This window comes from Leptopilina heterotoma, unplaced genomic scaffold, assembly GCF_015476425.1.
Source record: "Leptopilina heterotoma isolate Lh14 unplaced genomic scaffold, ASM1547642v1 Lhet_209, whole genome shotgun sequence".
Classification (NCBI taxonomy): Eukaryota; Metazoa; Arthropoda; class Insecta; order Hymenoptera; family Figitidae; genus Leptopilina; species Leptopilina heterotoma.
This window is the reverse complement of record NW_025110924.1, coordinates 408540-430057: the sequence shown is the minus strand read 5'-3', so window position 1 is coordinate 430057 and position 21518 is coordinate 408540. Positions and strand designations below refer to the sequence as shown.

Below are 21518 nucleotides of genomic sequence, written 5' to 3'. Positions count from 1 at the left end.
AAAATTGTATTAAAAATAATTGAAATTCTGCAATTAGCTTTATTATTTATTAAAATAATTGAATTCCTAATAAGAATTTTATTATTTGCCAAAAAAATTAAATACCTGTAAAAATTTTATTATTTATGAAAATAATTGAATATTGCGAAGAAATTTATAAAAAAAATTTGTAAATAATGAAATTCCTGTAAAATTTTTATTATTTTTTGAAAATAATTAAAGGTTTGTGTAGAATTTTAGTAGATTTTTTTTAAATAATTGAATTCTTTTGGAAAATTTTATTAGAATAGTATAGATACCTATTAAAAATCATTGAATTGAGGAAAAATTTTGAAAATAATTGAAATTTTTCTAAGAATTTTATTAAAATTTTTGAAAATAATTGATATTTCGGAGAAGAATTCAATTATTTCTAAAGATAATTGAAATTTTGACGAGAATTTTTAAAAATTTTTGAACATAATTGAATTTTTGTGAAGAATTTTATTACTTTTGAAAATAATTGAATTCCTTCAATCATTTGTAATTTCTCTAAAATTATCCAAATTATATCGTATAATTTACGTACTTTACGGACCTTTTTCAATCGAATTACGGACTTTACGGACTTTTTTTCAAAAAAACGGACTTTTACGGACTTGAAGCAAAGTTACGGACTTTTACGGGATTTACGGACCTAGTTCGAGCCCTGCAATTATTTTGAGGTATTTTAATAAAATTCTTCAAAAAAATTATTTTCAAAAATTTTAATCAAATTCTTCGCAAACATTCAATTCTTTTCACTATATACAAAATTTAATACAATTTTTCGCAATGTTTCAATTTTCTCAATATTATTTTAATAAAATTTCTCAAAATAATTGAATTATTTAACAATTTTTTCAAAAGTTCTTCGTAGAAATTCAATTATTACATTCAAATATTGTAATTAATTTTAACAAAATTCTTCGCAAGAATTCAATTATTTTCATAAATAATAGAATTCTTTTAAGTAATTCAATTATTTAAAAAAATTTTCGATATAATTCAATTATTTTCGTAAATAGTAAAACTTTTCGAAGGAATTCAATTATTTTCGGAAATTTTAATAAAATTCTTCACAAAAATTCAATTATTTTTAAAAATTTTGTTAAAATTCTTGGTAAGAAGAAGAATTTGAGGAATTTAATAAAAATATTGTTATTGGTACAAAAAATAATTAAATTTTTATAATCAAATTTTATCAAAATTATTGTAAATAAAATTGAATTCATTTTTGAAAACTTTTATTAAAATATTTTAAATAATTGATTTCTTCCGAAATATTTTCTTCAAAATTGCATTTTAAATAATTGAATTCAATTATTTGCAGAAAAAATAATTGTCTTCTTGCCAAGAAAATGTTCATAAAATTTTGTTGAAAATAATTTGAATCGTTTTAAAGAAGTTTATTAAAAAATTTGTTGAATTTTTGTACTAAAGAATTTTATTAAAATTTCAGAATAATTTTTTTTTAAATATTAGCGGATTCAAATTGCAGTGCAAATTCATAATGAAAATTTAACTTTTAGTGTCATAAATTCAAAAAAAAAAGTATCCAAATATAGTAGTGAATCAAATTCAATTCCATTTTTTTCAAATCAATTCGATTGAATTCAAAATTAAATTAATTCGAATTAAATAAAATTCAAATTAAATAAAAATATTAACGAAAAAAAAAAGTAAATTGTAGAATTGTAGATTTTAATCTACTTTATTTATAATAACATAAAGACAGTAATTTATTAATTACAATAATAAAAAAGACAGTAATAAAAAAACAGCATCGTAAAACAAAAAAAAAATAAAAGAAGAAAAATAAAATGGAATTTAATAAAAATAAAAAATAAAAATAAAAGAATATATTTACTGGTATGTGTGACCATTTCCGATGGAGATCACTCATTGTTCGGAAGGGCTAGAAAATCCACTGGAATAATAAACCGGAAGATGACTTTAATTATACTATTATCCGATCGAAAATGACAATGCGACGTTTCGTATTCGACTCGCTTACCCGAGCAACGCGGAAATACTATTCTTTTTTCTTCTCTCCTCTATTATTTTTTTTTTCTCTATCTTTATAAGTATATAAATGAAAATAACATTCAATTTTGTAAATTACAAGAGAGTGAAGAAAAAATACCATACACACACGAGAGAATTGAATTTTTATCTACTGTAAATCTTGAGAAGAAAAAATATGAGAAATTTTAGGAAAATCTTGACATTTCTCTCTCTCTCTCTCTCTCTCTCTCTCTCTTTTTTTTCTCTTTCTCGCTTTTTCTTTTTTCTTTTTTCTTTTTTTGATCTCAAGAGATCGAGAACGAGAGAGAAAAAAAAGAAAAAGAGAGTAAGAGAAAGAAAAAAAAGATAGAGAAGGGGAGATTTTTGGTTAAGAGAGAGAAATAATTGTCATGTACAAATATTGAAAGAAAAAATATTTCGTTTCTTTTTTTTTTTTTACTCCATAGTGTCTCTTCGAAACTCTTTTTGTTATCTACTGCACCAAATATTGAACTAGTCGGAATGTAAAGCGATACTTTAACTTCCTGAAATGTTTCTCTGTTTACTTCAACAATAGTTTCACAGACTATCGTCAGCAAAGTTAACTTCGTTAATTAACTTGCTTGTAGAATCGAACTTAAAGGGATTATTCTCGTACTATTTCAGTCACGTAAGTCCACAAGCAGTAGACTTTTTTTTTTCTCTAACCAGTTTATATAGAAACAAAATTCAAAATTATTAATTGCAAACTACCGTCGAGTGTTTATAATCCGGGTGCGCATAAATATATTTAACATAAATTGCTCATTCAAAATATAACACAAAAAAGTGTAACACAAAAAAATGTAACACAAAAAAGTGTAACACAAAAAAATATAACAAAAAATAACACAAAAAAATATAACAAAAAATAACACAAAAAAATATAACATAAAAAATAACACAAAAAAATATAATAACAAAAAAAAATTAAGACTAAAATTTAGACTAAATTTACCTAAATTTATACTAAATAATAATAAATAATTAATTAAATAATTAATAAATAATTTATACTAATTTATACTAAATTTATCCCTTCGCTTTTAATTATTATTCTCAAACCAGAACTTTTTTCTCCTCCAAAGAAACAATTTAATTAAATAGCAAAGAAAATTAATCCACTAATACAGAACAATATTCTTTATTAAAAATATAAATCTACTTTTCACTGATAAAGATCATTTAATTAGAGCGTCATCCTTAAGAATTTTAGGGTATATGAAATTAGTGAATATGAAGATGCCCGGACGAGAATCTCGAGTAAACAACATAATTTGGAATAATTAAATTATTCCAGAGATTCGAGATACGAAACTAAAATTTACGTTGAAAAAGAAAAGAGAGAGAGAAGTCGAATTTCTGGGTAAACTCTCACAAAAAAAAAGTGACTGTCATTGCGCCTCGAGATCTGGCATTTTATGTCATTTGTGATATCAGTGTCGCCACATCGACTAAACTAACGGTAACAGGCTAGGCTTTAGAGTTTCTGAGCTGAAGCACAACTCTAAAGCATATTTCCATCAAAAAAAAAAAAAAAAAAAATGAGAGAAAGAAAAAAAAATGGGGAAAAATAAAGGAGAACTTTTGCCTAACAGGGGTTTCTTTCCAACGAGTTTTCCTCCATTGTATGCCAATCACTGCCTGTATATGTATATATATATATAACATATATAAAATATATGTACGAGAAACGCGGATTTCTTGATGAACATGAATATTTATTTTCCTTCAAACAACATAAATTTATCCGCTCTCTCAACTCAATCGCAAAATTTATTTATATACAAATGACGAGTTCTTTAAACAAAACAATTACCAACGAAAAAAAAGAACAAATAAAAGAAAAAAAAACAAGAAAAAAAACAAAAAATAAAAGACAAAAAGAAATAAAACCAAAAAATAAAAAACAAGAACAAAAAAAGACAATAAAACATGTCCTTAAAGTTTTGAACGTTTAAATTTTAGAATAAATTTTAGTCAATATTTTTGTTACTTCTTATAGTTTTTGTATTTTATTTAAAAATATTATTTGTTTTTATACATTAAAAAAATTAATTATTAACAAAGTTGTGAATTTAAATTAATTTTTTAAAACAAGTGTAGGACTATTTTTTATTATTTATGGAAAATATTTTAATAGAAAAAAAGAATTTATTTTTTACTTTTGCATTTGCTTCGGAATTAGTAAATTTCACTAATAAATTAGCAGAAATTACTATTTATTAGCAAAATTTACTAAATTTAAAAGCAAAAAAGTTACTAATTCCAATTTAGAGAGTATAATAATTAATTTATATTTAATATTTAATGAAAAAATATAATAGAAATAATATAAAAGAAAATATAATAAAAATATGTAAATCTGAAAATTTAAATAAAAATTGTTTTAAATTTCTAAAATTTAATTATAAAAAAATGTATTTATTTATTTATTTATTTATTTATTTATTTATTAAAATAGAAAATTTTCGTTTATTTGAACTTTCAAAATTTTAGTGAATTAAAAACCAAAATAAAAAATCAGTTATAAAAAAAGGAAAAAAATAGAAATATTAAAAATAGTGAAATTAAACTAATATAAAAATTATGTATTCAACATTATGAAACTGAATGTTCCCTAAAAAAAATTAGTTCGAAGACTTTCACATCGGAGAATTTTTATTTATTTGAAAGCTAATTAAGTAAATTTTCTACTTTATTTGAATATTTATTTCAAGAGAATTTAAATTTAATGAAGAAAGACAATTATAGATTTTTCAGTCAACTGCATATAATTATTATTAATTAGCTACTTGATAATAGCCAAGTAGATTATTTGAATTAAATATAATTTTTTCCAGTACATTATTATTTTTAAAATTACTATATTCGTGAAAAATTAATCATAAAATTATTATTTACATAAAATTATTACATTCGTATGAAAAATATTATTATTCGTAAAATTATTATTTATAGAATTATTAATAATTGTCGAAATTATTATTAATAGGACCATTATTTTTCTAAAATTATTATTTGTCGAAATTATTATTCCTAAAATTATTATTTGTCGAAATTATTATTCCTAAAATTATTATTTATCGAAACTATTGTTTATAATCTCATTATTTATAAATTCTATTCGACAAGTTTTGAACGTGTGAATAGCCAAAATATTTGTAATTAAAAGTATTTTCATAAATTACTGATTGCAATGAAAATTAAAAACTTAAATTTAACATATTCAGTAACTTTATAATTAATTTATGTCCCTAAAGTTCTCAACGTTCAAATGAACGAAATTTATTTATTTCTCCTTCAAATGCAAATTCTCTTATATGTACAATAATATTGCGTCACGTATTAAAAATTAATTTACAAAGTTTGTAAATGTTCCATTCATTTTTTTTTAAATTTTTAATGCAATCGGTATTTTTTGAAAAATATTTATAGAGAGAAAATATTTCGTTCGAACGTGGTATAGAAATTTTGGAACATTAAATTTTATGATACGTGACACAAAATTATTGTAATAAAATTCTAATTTAAAAAAGAAAGAACATTTTATTTATTTTTAAAATTTTATTTCATGACAAAATGAATTTTTATAGTAAAAAAATTACTAAATATTGTTACTTTAGGAACATTTTAAAAAATTATTTATATAATTATTTATAAAACATTCATTGAAAACATTTATACTCATGAAATTAATGAAATTATTATTTATATTTTTTTACGATTATTTACAATTATTTACAAAATTACAACTTCTATTTTAATGATTTATTTTTATTAATAAATTAATAATAAAATTTATTTAATAAAGTAATAATGTTAATTTAATTATTATTTATTTAAAACAATAGATGATAATATATCAACATTTTAAATTATTTATTTAGTTAATTGTTTAATTTTATTATTATCTAAAATTCGAAATAAAAATCTAGTGCGAAATTTAAAAAAAAGAGTGTAAATTATATAAAAAAACAAAACAAAAAAAAATTCTCTACTTAATTGAATAATAGCGTGCGGCTTTTCGAAGATGTGTGTTACAATAAACGGGAATTGGATCGTAAAAAGTTTTTATTACGTTACATACAAAAATGAGGACTCTCGCGACCACGGACCCAATTTTCTTTCCGGTTCATTTAAAAGGCTATATACCTCGTGTGTAAAAGAGCTACTGTGGGTGCATATATATTCAATGAATGAGCAACGTTGTCAATATCGTATGTTTACGTTTACACGAACACAAAATGTGTGGTCACTCTCGAAACAAGTGCGTGTTTATTTAAAAAGAAATAACAATAAATCCATCCCCTAAAGTTTCTCAAATGCTTCCAAATAAACAACGAAATTTAATTATTTCTTCTTTAAATTCAAAATATTAATTTATATTCACATTTTTATACAGACGATAATTTTTTGAAAATATTTATATCCCAACAAAGAATTTTGTTCTCACTTGAATAACGGATATCATTCAACAAAATGCAATTTAGGAAAATTTCCCCCTTTCTTTAGTTCCCTCAAAAATATATTTCCATAAAATGCATAAATTATTAAATCCTCTCACAATATTCTCGCAACAAGTTTATGGAAATTTTTAAATTATCTCTCTTAGTTAAAAATTCAAAATTTGTATCCGCTTTTAAAAAAAATGATCCACAAGTTCTCAACAAAATATTTTTTATTATAAATATTTTCATATTAAATTACTAGTTGCAATAAAAGTTAAAACTTAAATTCTACAAACTTTATAATTAATTTTTCTTCATTGTTAAACAAAATTATTGTAAAAATTTATTTTGACGAAGAAATAAATTAATTACGTTGAGAACTTCTAGGATCATTAAAAAAAATCTAAAAATAACATTTAAAAAATTAAAAAATTATTACAAGTTTATTATTAGACAAGCACTAAAACAATCGTTTAGAAGGAAGAATATAGAACTAATTAAAGAAGTGATAATGAAGTGACAATTCGCCTGGTCGCACGTAATTATCATCATGATGTCCCAAGAACGTTATATTGAGCTTGTGTAAATACACGATACTTATCCGTCTTATGCACTCAGATAATATTTCTACGATGAAAAAAAAAAGTTTTATCTCTTAACATTGAAAAAAAATATTTTCGATATCTTCCTTCAAAAGATTATGATTTGTAAATAATTCGTCAAAGGTTAAAAATAATTGTATTAATAACGGAAATATTTTTCCTAGTGTAATTGAAAATTTATTGAAAATTTAAAACAAAAAAAAATGAAAAGAAAGTAAAAAAAAAGTAAAGTAAAATAGTAAAATAAAGTATAAAAAAAAATATTATCTATCGATAAATAAAATGTAAACATAAATTAATTAACGATCGTAATTATAACATTTCCGGAGACTAAAAAAATGGAGAAAAAAATCCTTATAGTATGATAGAAATTTTTAATAGTTAGCCTTAAAAATAATCTTTGACCCGTGATCTATGAATACGAGTGCAAGGAAGGGCAGGCCAAGTGCAAAGTGATGGCTTTTCACCCTTTTCATTCATTGCGCAAATGACTTTCTAGGGTTGTTTGCAGAAAATCAAGAGTACGTTTTTATACTGAACTACTTCTATTTCAAAAGGTATTTCGAAAGATGTTGAAACTTTCAAAAAAAAAATAAAATAAAGACACAAAAAATTGTGGAAATTAAAAACGAATGAATTTAGAAAAAAAATATGTCACTTGCTTCGAAAAATGGTAAAAATAATCGTTCAGTGGCCAAAAACTATTTTATCACTGAAACAAATATTTTAAAATTGTAAAAAAATAAAATAAAATAAGAAAATAAAGAAAAAAATTAAATTAAATAAAATTTAAAATAAAATAAAACGATAAAGAAAAAAAATTAAAGAATAAAGAAAATATTAATAATAATAATATAAAATAATAATATAATTGTTAATATAATGAATAGAAATTTAGATGTTAATAACAGATTTTATTTAAGGAAAATTCGCCAATTTAGAAAGTATAGTAAAAACAAATTAAAGAGTAAAAGTAAAATAAATAGAAATTGATACAAAAAAAAAAATTAATTCAGTTTTTTTTCAAACATCTGCCCAGGAAAATCAATTACAATCAAGAATGTGAAAAGTTAATTAATAGTGAGAATATTTAAATGCATTACGGGTTGCGGTTTTAATTGCACAAGCTCGTATTCCACACGGTCTTTGAACACATTGTTTGGTTTGTTCCACCTACGCAAATTTGTACGAAAGCAGATTGCATAGCTTGACCTAAAGAAGTTAATAAAAGACCCGGTTTTCTTGACACGGTCACTTATTCCATATTAAGAAAAAGGATCTCACGACTTTAAATGAAAACAATGAACATAGATCGCGTATCCGTGCTTCTTTATACATCGCAACGTGTGTGAAGTTTAAGAACATTTTTTTTTTTTAATAAGTAAACACCCAAATGGTAAAAAAAAAACTTAATTCTATTCTAGAATTTAGTTTCTATATTAAAGAATTAAAAAAATAGAGTTATTTCCTTCCTTTCTGTGTGGAAAAATTTAGAATAATAATTATTGCTACTTTTCCATTTTCTCACGCCAAGTATGATGTTAAGAACTGCGAACAGCGCCTCCTATTATTTTCACGGTTTTCTCCCTACGGCGATGATCTCCCCGTCACATTCCAAGAAAGAATGAGAAACGTATGAGGAGTCCGGGGGGAATACTGAATCCGAGCCAAGATTCGAGGATGATTCACAAGTGCATAAAGCATGAACAATTTGACGGAAATTTCTGTCTTTCTTTCTTTCCTTCCTTTTTTTTACTCTTTCTCTATACTATATTCTAACACCTATAGCAGCGTGGATCCACGCCTTCTTTGATTTACCCAACTCACCCGAGGTAAACAATCGATTTTATCAACCACGAGTTTCGAGGAAACGAGCACTCAATTTCACAAAAAATTCACCGATTTTTACGCAATTGACACTTGAAACGAATATTAATAATATATTGTTCCTGGGAATCCAATAAAAGAAATTGATTTCCAATTAAATGAACGAAGAAACCAATTTAAAATACTAAAAATACCTTTCGAGTCGTCCGTACAGTTGACAGACCGGTTTGATAACCAACAATTACAATACAACCTAAACGAGATTAATTGTTGCAATTGACAGTTGAAGGAAGACAGTAAAAAAAATGGACAAAAATTCTATAAATATGAGAAAAAATAAAAAAACCGAAAACAAGTTGTTAAAAAAATAGTCTATATTGGGAGTCGTAATTTAAATGCCAGAGGGAGAAAAGATTTTTTCTCGGAAGAAAAAAAGGGAGGATCACATTCAACATGCAATAAAAAATTTGTAAACACTCACATATTATAATCCAACTCCACGTATGCACCCCGTCGGGCGATGACTCCGTTTTTGAAGGCCGGATAATGCACCGATAAAAATGATCCTTCTTGACTATGTAGCTTCTAGACGATGAAACAATTGTATCATCCCGCGCCGAAATTCTCTGAGATTGTGTGCATTTCCCGTGTAAACGTTTTGCAGGTGTAAAATAAGTTAGGCAGAATACTCCGGCGACAATCAATCCATGGCATACAATCGCGAATTCGTTTTTTTTTTTGTTTAACACTTTTATCTTCCGGTATGCCGCTCGCGTTTCATTCGGATTAAATTGTCCGGAAAATTCACCTGCAATAAACTATGAGACAAGAGGATCTCACGTACGTGGCTTCGACACACTGGGAGAATACGATGCACTAACGACACTTCCCAAAGAATTTGGATGCTAGGAAATCGCGGAACTTGACGTGATGACACCAAAATGGCCGAGAAGCGTCACGGCTCGCGCTTTTTTACCGCTGATGCAAAGCACATGTGCGAGTTAGCAAGTGAAAACTTGAAAATCCTTCACGAACACATCCCCGAACAGTCTTGTCTTCTCGCCCTCACTCGCCAACGCCTACACGATACACCACATTGCACAGCACGCAGTAACGACGCCCTTACAACGCCAAGATCAGCGGTTCTCTGCAATTCCCTCCTCACCGAATACTTGAAATCAACTTTCTTCGCTGGGGGGTTGTCTACACTGGTACAACCAGTGCCACTCAACCAGTTCTTTCAAATATACGAAATATACCAAATAACACGAAATATACACTGAAATATTACCGATTATTACCACTGAAAAATGTCCCGAGAAGGAAATTGTAAACAAGAATATTTCCAATCACCAAATTACACAAATTCTCCCCGGAATTTAAAACCTGTTTGACTAATTTCACACTTTTGGGGTTCTTAAGAGAATATTGACACTAACAATAAATATACACAAATAACCTTTGTTTATTGCAATAGCTAACAAGAGAATGAATAACAAACCTTCTTTTTCTCCTGTAAATGTCAAAATTAAAACCCACGCACGAACAATAATGATGTAGATTGACAAAATAAGAAAATATTAAAAAGCTTTGACATGCAGCGCCATCTGTAAGTACTAAACTCCAAGGTTGCGTCTCATTGGTGAATAGAAGGTTACCAAAATATTCCGACCAATCAGAACTGACTTCAATAACGCAGGTTGGCAACACTACTAGTTCTTTTATTCCCGTTACCAGCCCTGACTATTTGGGCGCATTTCAAACTTTTGCCGCGAAGTTTTGAATTTATTATTTAATAACAAAAAAAAGATAGAACTTCAAGTAATTAAAAATCTATTATTAAAATTATTTTTAAGAATTAATTATTAAAAAATTAATAATTCGAATAATTCAAATTAATAATATTGAAAAAGTAGGAAGATTTAAATAAATTCGAAAAGATTAGTTCAACTATTAAAAAATACCATTCAACAAGTAAAATTAAAAAAAAATTCTTTTCAATAATTTTTTTCAAATTGTTATTTTTGAATAAAAAAAAGCATTTTAGGGGAAGCGTCATCATTATCGATTTTGACACCAAGGGTGCTTAACAATGGAGTTTCACAACCCCTAATCTGAGACGCAAAAAAAAATTCTTTTTTCCGAATTTATTAAATTTTTTTCTATTAAATAATTAAAAATAATTAATTATAAATAAATTGGAAAAAAAATTTTATTCCATTTATTATAATTTGATTGTATGTTTAAAAAAATTTCTTATTTCTTGAACACTCTATATAGAAATATGTCAGAAACTATACGTGGCATGTTTGGTTTTATGGTTGGCGGGCTGAGGGGCGATTTACGCGCGTACGTTTCCCGCGTGGTCAACAAAACACATCGACACACACATTCGCATTTCAATGTGACAGTAAACGATGTGTACAACAGATCAGCTGAGAACCAGCTGTGCCAGGAGCATTGGCCAATCGCAACGCAGTATTGACTTGGCTCTGCGTCCTTAATTCACTGCCGGTATGCACTTCTCCATCAATGTTCCCGCGAAATGCCATCGCAAATTACTAATTGTTTTCAAAGGGTTAAATTGAAGTGAAATTCATGTTTTATAAACAAAGTGAGTGTTCTTTAAAAGTGCAAAGTGCTCAATAAACTCAGTAATTATTACAAAATTGAGTGCTTTCATTAAAGAAACGACGCAACTTGTTGGCGTAGACAGTTTGCTTGAACAACAATTGCTTTGGAATATTATTCCACTTTTATTTATTAACAATCTAGAATTAATAAGAGTGTGAAAGAAATTTTAACTAGTGTCCATAATTATTTAGTTTCTCGGCAATAATTAGCAATTGTTTAAAACAAATTTGTGCTGTTTTATTGTGATAATTTGTGAAATAATCTAAGCGTCTCCTTGGGGATGCTGTGAAGATTTTGTGTTGCAATTGTGCAGGGAAAATTTGTGTTTTTTCAAGAGAATTTCTTGAAAATTCGGACAGATATAGTTTGTGAATAAGTGAAAATTAGATTTTTGGCATTTTTGAAAATTATTAATTTTTTTTTTTTGAGGTTATGTGAATAGAGGGCGTGACCGTACAACACTACAAGCAGGGGTTGGTCGTTGTTTCGCGCGCTGGACTCCCGCGCTTTACTAGTTAATATCTCAATTTTTTAATAAAATTTCTTAGTTTTAGTGAATTTTATATTGTTGACGATATTCCGAAAAATACGGGAACAATTATTTTCATTTGTATCGAACAAATGATTAGAATTGAGATATAAAATACCGAGGCAAAGCCGAGCCCTTCATCATACATTATGGCGATCGAGTGCACGTAATCTATGGGCGCTCCCTTGCTTTTTTGACTTTTAAGTGTGCAAATTCTATTCGGATTTCATTCAGAGTGGAACTGTGGTGTGTGGAAAAAATTCAAGTCTCACGTGAAAAAAGTTGGAAATCTGCAGGAATATTACTTTTTGGATTAGACAGCTTGGAAGATGAGTACCAAGATGCCACAAACCAGGTGAGTGACCGTCAATCATTTCTTTGGCAATTTTACCCTATATTTCATAGAAAATGATAATTATTTTCCCTACAATTTCATTTCATATCAAATGGCCTTTGGGAAATTCATGTCAAATTTGGAAAAATTGAAAAAAAATTATTCTTGTAGTATTATAACCTGTTGCAAAGTCACACGTTTCTCGAAGGTCTCATGAAATATGGTAGGCGGTGCAAGTGAATCCCAAATTCGACAAAATGGTCGGAAAACCTTATTTACCACAGTCGACATAATTTCCAAACATAATTCTCAAATATTTGCAAGAAAATTCAAGAAAATAGCTTCTCCCTTTCTTTAAACAAGACGGAAATTTCGACTTGTCTGTGTGAACATCCACGTTTTTCAATTCTTCATTCTCATTCTGAAAAATATATTTCTTATTTAATTTTATTACTCATTTTTCCTCTGACAAAATACATTATTTCCATTTCATGAAATTTCGGTACATAATTTGTTCAAAAATTTATTGGTTATTTATACATTTTAAAGCATCTCCTTATCGGGTCGTCGACCAACCTCAAAAAAAAAATCAGCCAACGTGTTCTGCTTTTTTATTTTCCATGTAGCAAATACTTGTACATCTCAAAATCCATTAAGATTTTAATCGCTTTTTTGAAGAAAATTAATTTTCCCCTACAAATGTTTTTTCTTCCTATAATAATATTCGGAAATAAAGGAGAAAAAATGAAAATTAAAATGTGATTTTGTGAGAATATTCGCCAAGTGGTAACCAAGCCACAATGTAATTAATTTTATCCGATAAAAATCGGATTTGCATATCTATAAATTGAGAATTATCATATTTTTAGACTTAAAATACACTCAAGCTTTTTGGTCATAAATTTTTTCAAAAAAGAATTATTTATTATTAAAATTCGTGTATGTGATTTTTATTATATTTTTGTTAGAATCGAATATGTGCTTATATTACAGTTCAAGCTTTAATTAGAATTTCATTGTTATATAATTTTCAGAAAAATTCTTATAAATTGTCCTCTAAAATAGAGTTAACGATTTTTTAATTGATTTAAGGGAAATATGTTTGAGGTAAAAATTTATTTTGCAAAAGATGTAATTAAATGCTTCATTTGAAAATGCTAATGACTTTCTTGTATTTCATTATTCCAGGGAAAAATTTTCTTTCAATTTTTTCATTTTATTCGAAAATTAGGCTTATTAGGATTTGTATAAAAATAAATTAATTGTTATTTATTTATTTTTTATTAATTTTTTTTGAGAATATTTATTTATTTCAAAAATGACTGATTGTTGATACTTTTAGTGTTTTATTTCTCATGTCTCAAATTTTTTATTGAAGCTACTTTAGTAAATATTTAAAATATGTAATAAAATTATTGAAATTATGTGAAACATAACCTATGTTTGTAATGCAGAACATAATTACAGGAATGGTCAACATAATACTTGAATATTCCCGCGTTAAAGAGTAAAGTTTGCACCACTGCCACTAGGTGGTCAATTATTTTTAATTCAATTTTTTAAAAATATTTATTAACAATTATTAATTATTAGGTATATAAAAAAATCTTCTGTTAAAATTAATTTCTATTTTTTTTTTTTTTATGTAAATTAGAAACTAAAAAGGTTCCTTTTCACTTTATTTATACATTTTTATCGAGTAAACATAATTATTTCTGGATAATTATTAATAATTAATAATAAATAACAAATTAGTGGTAAAATTTATTTTTATGTAAACTTTTTATAATTTACTTTCGATTATGTTAAAAATATTGACAAATTTCTGTTTTATCGACAATGCTTTTTTATCTCCTCTTTTTATCGATTATAGTATTAAAGTGTAACGTACAAAAATAACCGTTAAAAGAAAAGGCTGCTGAATGAATGAGTTAATAATTCATTCATTAGGATGAACCGGTTTTGTGAATTAATAATTATATAATTATAAAAAAAAAATTATTCAAATTTTGGGACACTAATATTGTTTAGCAAATATTCATAAATTTCTTTTAAGGAAAGTAAATTTTTACGTAAAGTTATAATTAAGCCAAAAATATATATTAATAGCCGAAAAAAATTTCTAATTAATTATTTGTATTTATTTCGAAGATTAATATTAATATTAACTTTCATAATATTTTTTTCAATCAATTGAAAAAAGGAAGAAATTCCTAAAAATTTGAAAAATTTATTGTATTTACATATTATAATTTTTGCTATATTGGCATAAACTTTCAGGTATATATAGAAATGATGACATTTAGACTCGGACAATATATTTGTATATCCTTCTTTGGATATTTTACGATCTTGTGCCAGTTGTGCTTAATCTTCTCCTATAATTACTATAATCCTTGACTGTAACATAAAAGATTTTTGAGGGAAATTTTGAAAAATACAATTTTCGATTACTTTGTTTTCCATATTATATTCTAAAAGGGGCTAAAGAAAATTAAATTTACAATGTATGGTTGGGTTTTCCCCATTTTGAACAATAGACGAATTGCTTTCCTTCTATTATATTGTCTATAAATAATAGTTTATAAAAATAACAAAACAAAATTACGTTAATTTTTTGAATAATTAAATTTTTACAAGAATTCAATTATTTTAAAATTATAAATAGAATTTTCATGAAATTTTTTCGAAAAGAAAATCAATTATTTTAAAGAATTTTTATAAAATTTATTCTTCTCGGGAATTCAATTATTTTTAAATAAAATAAAATACTTTTAGATAAATTCAATTTATTTTGAATATAATTTTAATAACATTTTCGCAGAAATTCAATTATTTTCATAAATAAGAAAATTCTTCTTAGGAATTCAATTATTTTCCGAAATAATAAAATTTTTGACGCGAATTTAATTATTTTAAAAAATGCAATAAAATTCTTTTCAAGAATTCAATTATTTTTCTATTTTTCTAAATAATAAAATTTTTTACGAGAATTTAATTATTTGAAAAAATTTTAATAAAATTCTTCACAAGAATTCAATTATTTGCCCAAATAATAAAATATTTTTCACGAAAACTCAATTATTTAAAAAAAAAATTATTGAAATTATGACGACCACAAATAAAAAAAATATTTATTTATTTTTATTAATATAAAAAGAATTGTATAACATTTTTCACAAGAATTGAATTATTTAAAAAAATTTAAATAAAATTCTTCACAAGAATTCAATTATTTTCCCAAATAATAGAAATTTTTACGAGAATTTAATTATTTAAAAAAAATTCAATAAAATTCTTTACAAGAATTCAATTATTTTTCTAAATACTAAAATTTAGTCAATTGAAAAATTTTTAATAAAATTCTTCACAAGAATTTAATTTTTTTCAACCAAATAATAAAGTTTTTCTCAGAAATTCAATTATTTTTTAAAAATTGATAAATTCTTTATAAGAATTAAATTTTAAAAAATATTTAATTATTTTATATAATTATTTATTTTTTAATTTAAATAATTGAATTCTAGTTGAACTTTCTATTAAAAAAATTGATTTAAAAACTAATTTCAGTAAAAATTTTAGATTTATTATTAATTCTAAAAAGAAATGATAAAAGTTTTGAATAATTTTAATTAAAATTATTTTTGAACGTTCAAAACTTGTGGATTATTTTGAAAAATTGTAATTAAAATATTTTCAAGATAGTTAAATTCCCGAAAATCAAAATTTAAAAGGATTGAATTATGTTTCTAATTTTTTGAGAAATTTTGTCAAATTTAATTAAAAATAAATTTTTTATTTTAAAGAATTTTTATTTCTACTTTTAAAAATTACTTTTAAATAATAATCCTATTTTTGAAGAATTTCAAATTAAAAAATTGAAAAATTATTCAATTGTGTAAAAATTTAGAATTGAAGTTATCAGTATGAGGAAGAAACGTAAATATTTTTTATGGAAATTAGAAGAAAATCAGGAAAATAAATCAAATTTTTGTGAATCGTGTCTAAAACGAGTTTTTTTATTCGCAAATTTAATTTTTCAATAGGTATTTTTTTTCTACTTTTTTTTGGTCTTAAGGCTACTTTTTGCTATTTTTTTAAATTTAATTATCGAGTGCGAAGCCTGTTGTTATTATTATTATTATTATTATTTTTATTATATATTCTTTTTTCCACTATTTTTATTTATCTCTTTATGTTTTTGTTGCTTCCTCATAGAGGAAGGATTGTATTTATTTATGTATTTATTTATTTATTATTTATTTATTATTTATTATTTATTTATTATTTATTATTAACAATTATTGTTTTTTTCAGCTTGCAAGAGAAGCAGACGAAAATCTATTCAAAAGGATCAAATCAAACTCTAAAGAGAAAACGACGCACAACGGAATTATCGGAAGATTCGGAAAATATTTATCCGCCAAATAAAGTTCCGGCCTTATCTCAAGTACCATGCTCGGAAGTATGTAATAATTCAACTGGCGTCACGGATAGTACGTACCTGCCCCATCAGCAATCATCGCCACTAAAGGAACAACAGGAGCCAGTGAGCTGGTCGGAATTAAGGAGTTCAACATGTTTTTTAACGCCCTCGGCATCGGGAAGTGGATCTGGCAAATCGAATCCATTACCATCACTACCATGGGCCGATGGCTCACAAGTTTGGTCAATTATGTGTTTGGGCGATCAAAAAACATTATCGCAAAGGGATCCCGATATGTTTCAACGACATCCCACACTGCAACCACGAATGAGAGCAATTTTATTAGATTGGCTTATAGAAGTCTGCGAGGTCTATAAACTCCACAGAGAGACGTATTATCTTGCTATGGACTATATTGACAGGTACCTCTCGACACATCAAAATATTCCAAAAAGTCAATTGCAATTGATTGGCATCACCTGTTTGTTTATAGCTTCTAAGGTGAGTTCAATTTTTTTTTTTACTCTAAATAAATGTTCCTAAAGTTTCGATTTTTATAATTTCGAAGTTCTGAATGTTCAAATGAACGTAATTTTTTTCATTTTCTCTCTAAACTAAATTTTTATTACAATTTTGCGTCACTACAAAAAAATCTTAATTATAAAAATTCTAAGTACAAAATTTTATGTTTCCTTTTTTTGATATTTCGTTAAAATTCGAATTTTATTTTAGAAAAAATTTGTTAATTTGGAAAATTAATTCCTTTCTATAAAGGTTGAATTTATTTTAATTTTAATTTTATTCTAGTAATTTTTGAAAATATTTAAATAGAAAAAAAATATTCTAACTTTAAGAAAATTCTCTAATTAAAAAAAAATCGTTCAAATCAATCGTTTTAATTTTGGTTTCTTTCAAAATATTGTTTTTCGCTTATTTAGAAAATTAATTTTAAAGTAAATACTTCATTTACATTATGTTTCTTTCATTGTGGTAATTTTTAAAAATATTTGAATGGAAAAAATATTTCCTTCATTTGAGCGTTGAAAAGTTTTGGGAAAATTAAAAAAAAAGAAATTTTTATTATAATATTCAGTTCTCGAATATTATGAATTTTTCGAACTTTTTCGATTAATTTCTAAAAATGCGACATTTTTCGACTTATTTTCGAAAATAGCGATTTTTTCGAGATCTTCTTCCAAATTAATGCAATAAAATACCACAGTTTTAGTATAAAATACAACTTATTTCGATTTTTATAGTGAGAAAAATAACTATAGACGCAAGACTTTTAAAAATTATTTTTGAATAATTTTTCTAATTAAATTTTCAAAATATACAATTTAAAAAGATTCTGAACAATTGAAATTTCGTTTAATTAAAAATAATGGTTTTTTTCTAAGGATTTTATTACAACTTTTGAAAATTTCTCGAAGAATTTGCATAAAATTGTATTAAAAATAATTGAAATCATGTGAAAAATTTTATTATTTAGTAGAATAATTGAATTCTAGCAACGAATTTTTATCACATTTTTTTAACTAATTGAAATCCTGTAAAGAATTTTGTTATTTGTGAAAATAATTGAATTCTCGCAACGAATTTTATTGCATTTTTTCAAATAATTGAATTCTTTTGAGAAATTTTATTAAAATTGTAGATTTTTAAAATATTTTAATTTCAGCGAAGGATTTCATTATTTGTGAAATGTAATTGAATTTTTGTAAAAAAAATTTTGAAAATAATTACATTTTTCGAGGAATTTACTTAAAAGTGTATTAAAAATAATTGAAATCCTGTGAAAAATTTTATTACCTATTTATGAAAATAATTGAATTCTTACAACGAATTTTATTACTTGTAAAAATAATTGAATTCTTGTGAAGGATTTTATTCAAATTTTTGTAAATAATTTTATTTTTTTTTTTGAAAAATTTTATATAGAAATTTAAATTATTATAAGTTATTGAATTTCAAAAAGGTTTGAATTTTAATATTTTGAAAAATTGTAATTCCTACGGAAAAATAATAATGAAATATTTCTTTGAATAAAAATTTATTGATGTTTTGGAATTCTAATTTTACTTTTGAAGAAATTTGTAAGTGTAATAGAACATTGTTTTGAGTATCTAATAATTTTAAGAGTGAATCAGAATATTCTTTAGCGTCAGGAAAAAAGGAATTTTTTTTCCAGAAATCAGGGAAAAGTTAGGGAAAAAAAATTAAATTTTTGTCGCAACCCTGTTATTTTTTTTTTTTTGTTTCATCATTATATTTTTCTAAAAAGAACATTTTTATTCACAGGTCGAAGAAATATATCCACCGAAAATTTCCGAATTCGCTTACGTCACGGACGGTGCGTGCACTGAGGAAGAAATTCTCGGCAAGGAATTAATAGTGCTCAAGGGACTTGGATGGAATTTATCGCCAATAACACCGCCCGGATGGTTAAATATTTATATGCAAGTTGAATCGGGCGATATGTCAAGACCAATTGCCTTTATTTATCCACAATATGGTGGCTTACAATATTCACAAGCGGCACAATTATTGGATTTGGCGACACTTGACGAAGGTAGTTTAAAATTTTCATATAGTCATTTGGCAGCCGCTGCAATATATCATACAAAGAGTCGTGAGGCTGCACTTAGAACATCGTGTATTAGTTGGGAGCAACTTGCGCCTTGTGTACGTTGGCTGACACCATTTGCCAATACAGTTATTGAGGAGGGTGAAAATCTTCTTCGATCGGCAGCGCCAACAACTGAGACAAATGCCGGTTCTGGATTGCGTGCCTCAGTTCCAAATATTGTTCTCGATGAATCACATCGAATACAGACACACGTTGTCGATTTGACAATGCTCGAAAATGCCCAACGACGATTGGCGAAAGATGTTTTATCGCTCGATTGTCTTGAGACGGAGATCAATATTGATTCAAATAGTCCTGATAATCAGAATGGTTTGTTAACACCGCCATCCAGTAGTCAAAAAAATTCGCCCACTCCTCCTCGTCTTCCGCCTCAATTACATCCATATACATAGAGCTTATTTTTTTTTCGTATTTTCTTTAGCGATTTTCATCTATATCACAAGGTTTAAGAAACAGATCTACCGGCAGGATATTTTTTTTTGTAAAACTATGTAGATCTGAAAATGCGCTTTCTACATATTTTCTTTTTTGTTAGTTATTTAGTTATTTCGTGTTTTTGTATCTGAATAAACTGTTTCTGATTTTGAAACAGATTTTTAATTGCTATCTAACTAGATAATTCCAAAAAAAAGAAAATAGGTAAAAAGTAATAGACCTTGTAAATTTATAATAGAAATATTGCAAATTTACCATAAACGAAGATTCGAACTTTGTGATATTTATCGCAATTGAGAATAATTAGTAAACAAATTTTTCGTGTGGGATATATATATATAAATATTATATTATATTATTTAACCAGGGACCAACACTGATGTAGTTCTTTCAATTTTTTTTATTTCCTTAAATTTACAGCTTTGAGAGCTTTTTAAAATAGAATTTACTGAAGTTTTTGGTCTTCTTGAGTTTTTAAATATTAATATTTTTTTTTGTCAAACCAATGCATAATTTATACACTTTTCTGGAAAAAGGGGAAAAATTTCAAATGTTTTGTCTTAAAAAAAACAAAATTAATATATACGTATTATATTATATTTATAGAAAAAGAGTTTCTGTTATTTAGAAATTATTAATTTAAATAAAATTATTAATTCATTAACATTAACTCTTAGTACACTAACTAATTTGTCTTTTTATTTATTTATCTTCACATATTTTTTTTTTCTCTCGAACAATCTTTGTTTTAAACTAATTGCGACTTTTTTTTCAAACGAGCATGCAAAAAAAACATGGCGGTAATTTTACTTTTTAAAAAAATTTCATCAGTGTTAGTCCCAAAAAATCTAAGTGCAAGCTCTTGTTAGTGAGGACGAATTAAAAAAGCATTTATAAAAATCTGTCATCTTTTTTTTTCTAAAGATTGTAAATAGTAAATAGAATATAAAAAAATATATATATACTTTAAGACAGTTTTTTAAACAAAAAAAAAAAGAATCGGATCGCATGGCTATTTTTGTATAATTGTGTTTAATATTTTAGTTAAATTACGAATTTATATTGCCTGTCGAAATTAAATACATGTTACAATTATTTTTTTAAGAAAATATATTCATGCGATTCTGAATTTAAAAATCTACCAGCGAGAATAATTTTTGTAATCGTTTTTATTACTACACAATTGTTAATAATTGCGTCACTAGTGGTGCTTTATTTTGATAATACGAGGAGAACGATATTATATGCGACTGACATAATGAAATATAATAAAATGAATTGTATAAGTTTTAGTAAAAAAAAAAAACGAAAAAAGGAGAAAATGAGAAAAATAGAACCTCTACTACACTGTCAATATTTTCGTAGACTCTAGGTTCATTAAATATTTCGATGAAAATTTTTAATACGATTAATTGCCTTCTGTGATTAGATCAATATAAATAACCACTTAATAATAATAGTTAATTAGTAGATCACTATTATCAATTACTTATTATTAAGTAATCAATTTTTTTTCCCATTCATTATTAATTAATTATTATTATTTACTGATTATTGTCAATTACT

General features: G+C 25.1%; 2 protein-coding genes across 6 annotated transcripts in view; one reads left to right on the top strand and one right to left on the bottom strand.

The window, feature by feature from the left end:
- Positions 1-9560, bottom strand: part of LOC122501401 (catenin delta-2) — a 43653-nt gene extending 34093 nt beyond the window's left edge. For all 5 annotated transcript variants that reach the window (XM_043610824.1, XM_043610823.1, XM_043610826.1 and 2 more), the window contains exon 1: positions 9426-9560. The gene's annotated coding sequence lies outside the window, so the exon portion shown is untranslated. The remainder of the gene's footprint in view (positions 1-9425) is intronic.
- A 1870-nt stretch (positions 9561-11430) lies between these two features.
- Positions 11431-20094, top strand: LOC122501393 (G1/S-specific cyclin-E1). Its single transcript, XM_043610804.1, has 3 exons — positions 11431-12462; positions 16759-17368; positions 19169-20094. The coding sequence occupies exons 1-3, from the start codon at positions 12437-12439 to the stop codon at positions 19907-19909; spliced, it is 1377 nt and encodes a 458-aa protein (XP_043466739.1). The 5' UTR covers positions 11431-12436; the 3' UTR covers positions 19910-20094.
- Positions 20095-21518: the final 1424 nt, after the last annotated feature.

Bases quoted from the DNA above. Each gene is read 5' to 3' on its own strand.
- LOC122501393 (XM_043610804.1), top strand. From the start codon at position 12,437: ATGAGTACCAAGATGCCACAAACCAG. The intron at 12,463-16,758 runs GTGAGTGACCGT...TGTTTTTTTCAG, and splicing joins ACCAAGATGCCACAAACCAG to CTTGCAAGAGAAGCAGACGA. The intron at 17,369-19,168 runs GTGAGTTCAATT...TTTTATTCACAG, and splicing joins GTTTGTTTATAGCTTCTAAG to GTCGAAGAAATATATCCACC.